This window comes from Vitis vinifera, chromosome 9, assembly GCF_030704535.1.
Source record: "Vitis vinifera cultivar Pinot Noir 40024 chromosome 9, ASM3070453v1".
In the NCBI taxonomy this organism is placed as follows: domain Eukaryota; kingdom Viridiplantae; phylum Streptophyta; class Magnoliopsida; order Vitales; family Vitaceae; genus Vitis; species Vitis vinifera.
Genome location: NC_081813.1, coordinates 19,584,067 through 19,586,096, shown reverse-complemented (window position 1 = coordinate 19,586,096; position 2,030 = coordinate 19,584,067). Strand labels below are relative to the sequence as shown.

At 42.9% G+C, this 2,030-nt stretch overlaps 1 protein-coding gene across 1 annotated transcript; it reads left to right on the top strand.

Moving 5' to 3' along the window:
* The first annotated feature begins 763 nt into the window (after positions 1-763).
* Positions 764-1,702, top strand: LOC100245025 (fasciclin-like arabinogalactan protein 14). The gene has a single exon (XM_002271114.3). The coding sequence runs from the start codon at positions 764-766 to the stop codon at positions 1,700-1,702; it is 939 nt and encodes a 312-aa protein (XP_002271150.1).
* The last annotated feature ends 328 nt before the right edge of the window (positions 1,703-2,030 follow it).

Sequence of the window (2,030 nt, the reverse complement as noted above, 5' to 3'; positions counted from 1 at the left end):
TGCATTGTATACGTGCATGTTAAACTACTCTTTCACATAAAAATTCAAGCTTTCTCACTCAGTGGCCTTCCCAAAATTAGGCATTATTAATTATATATGTTAAACTACATATTAATCTAAAAGTTTAAATTATTAGGTAATACACTAATAACATTTATCAAACTAACTAGTTAGAATTAACTCTTAACTATATATGAGCATATACATATAGAGAGAGAGAGAGAGAGAGAGGAAGACTAAAACTAACTATGGTTTAGGAGTATTAGTAGAAAGTGAGAGAGAAAGAGAGAGAGAAAGGCTAAAACTACCTATGGTTTAGGAGTATTAGTAGAGAGAGAGAGAGAGAGAGAGAGAGAGTAACTAATAACATATATCTAACTAGAGATCTTGGTACACTTGTAATCCAGTCCTGGGAATAAGGTTAGAAGAAAAAGTGTAATAAAGTTGAAAAAAAGGTAGGCAACAGAAAAACATAAGAAAAACGGTTAGGGCCAACAGAGGGCACCCTCAAAATCAAAACAAGCTATTTTTAGGATATGGTTGAACATTGACTTTGACACTGGCAAGTGGCCCTACAAATTTAGAGCACTTCCACAGTCTTCGCCCTCATTTCTGACCAGGAGAAGTTCCCACAAATTTGGCGGAGGGAGACTCACTCTTACAGACACAATGCTCTCTTTGAATCCACTCATTTGCATATAAAGCTCTCCACCTTGTGTCCCTCCTCTTTCATTCTCTCATCATTTGATTGATCCTATAAAAAATGCATCTCAAATCCTCCATCGCACCACCAACTTTTCTCTTGCTCTCCTTCCTTCTATTCTCTTCTGCCACTGCCTTTAACATCACCCAACTCCTTGCCCAATTCTCAGATTTCAGCACCTTCAATGGCTACCTCACTGACACCCAATTGGCAGCTGATATTAATAAGCGACAAAGCATCACTATCCTTGCTGTTGACAATGGCGGCCTGTCTCCACTTTCCGGAAAACCCAAGGATGTGATCAAGAAGGTTGTTAGCTTACATGTGGTGCTTGACTACTTTGATGTCCCAAAGCTCCAGAAACTACCCAACAACACTGCGACTCTCCCTACACTTTTCCAGGCCAGTGGTGAATCTACTGGGCAACAAGGCTTCTTGAATGTCACCCATTTGAGCACAGGAGGAGTTGTATTTGGTTCAGCTGTTCATGGTACCACGCTTGGTGCTAATTTGGTCAAGTCCATTGCTTCTCAGCCATACAACATATCGGTGTTGCAGATCAGTACTGTGATAATTCCTTCAGGCTTGGATAATTCAAGTACATCTCCTTCACCCTCACCTCCACCGCGTCCTCCGCCGCCTTCATCTGCACCTGCACCCGGACCTTCCCCGAGTAATAAATCCCTGGCACCGGCCCCAACTCCAGCAAAGACCCCATCTCCACCCCCACCAGGTAAGGCTACTCCCCCATCTCCACCCCCACCAGTTAAGGCTAGTCCCCCATCTCCCACAAGGCCAATGCCTAGTAGGCCACCTCTGGGCCCTGTGCCTGCCAAGGCCCCAGCCATCCCTGGCAGGCCAATTGCAGATGGTCCGACCCCAGTTGGTAGTCCACGAGGTTCTCCACCAGGTGATGATGATTCAAGCGCGCCTGCCACAGTTGGAATTCACCTTGCTGTTGTCATTATGCTTGTATCCTCTCTCTTGTCATTTACTTGATGGATTTGAAGTCGGAGCTGAAGGGAAGAGAAGAGAAGTAGCTTTTGCATCTAGGATAAGAGGGACATATGAATTGTTTTGAGTTTTTCTTTACTGATTACCTACCATAAAAGTTCAGATGCAAAATGCAACAAATGTTTTTATTAAAATCTAGTTTCTCAACTATTCCTACTCGTATGCAAAGTAACAAGAACACAAACGGTAACTCCAGATCACGCACGCGTTCAGTCAAGATTAATTGTCTGTTTTCATAGCCAAAAATCTATCTCACTGTTAAGGAAGACAACTATATTAAGTAGCCAACTCGCCTCATCCCTAACACTGAATT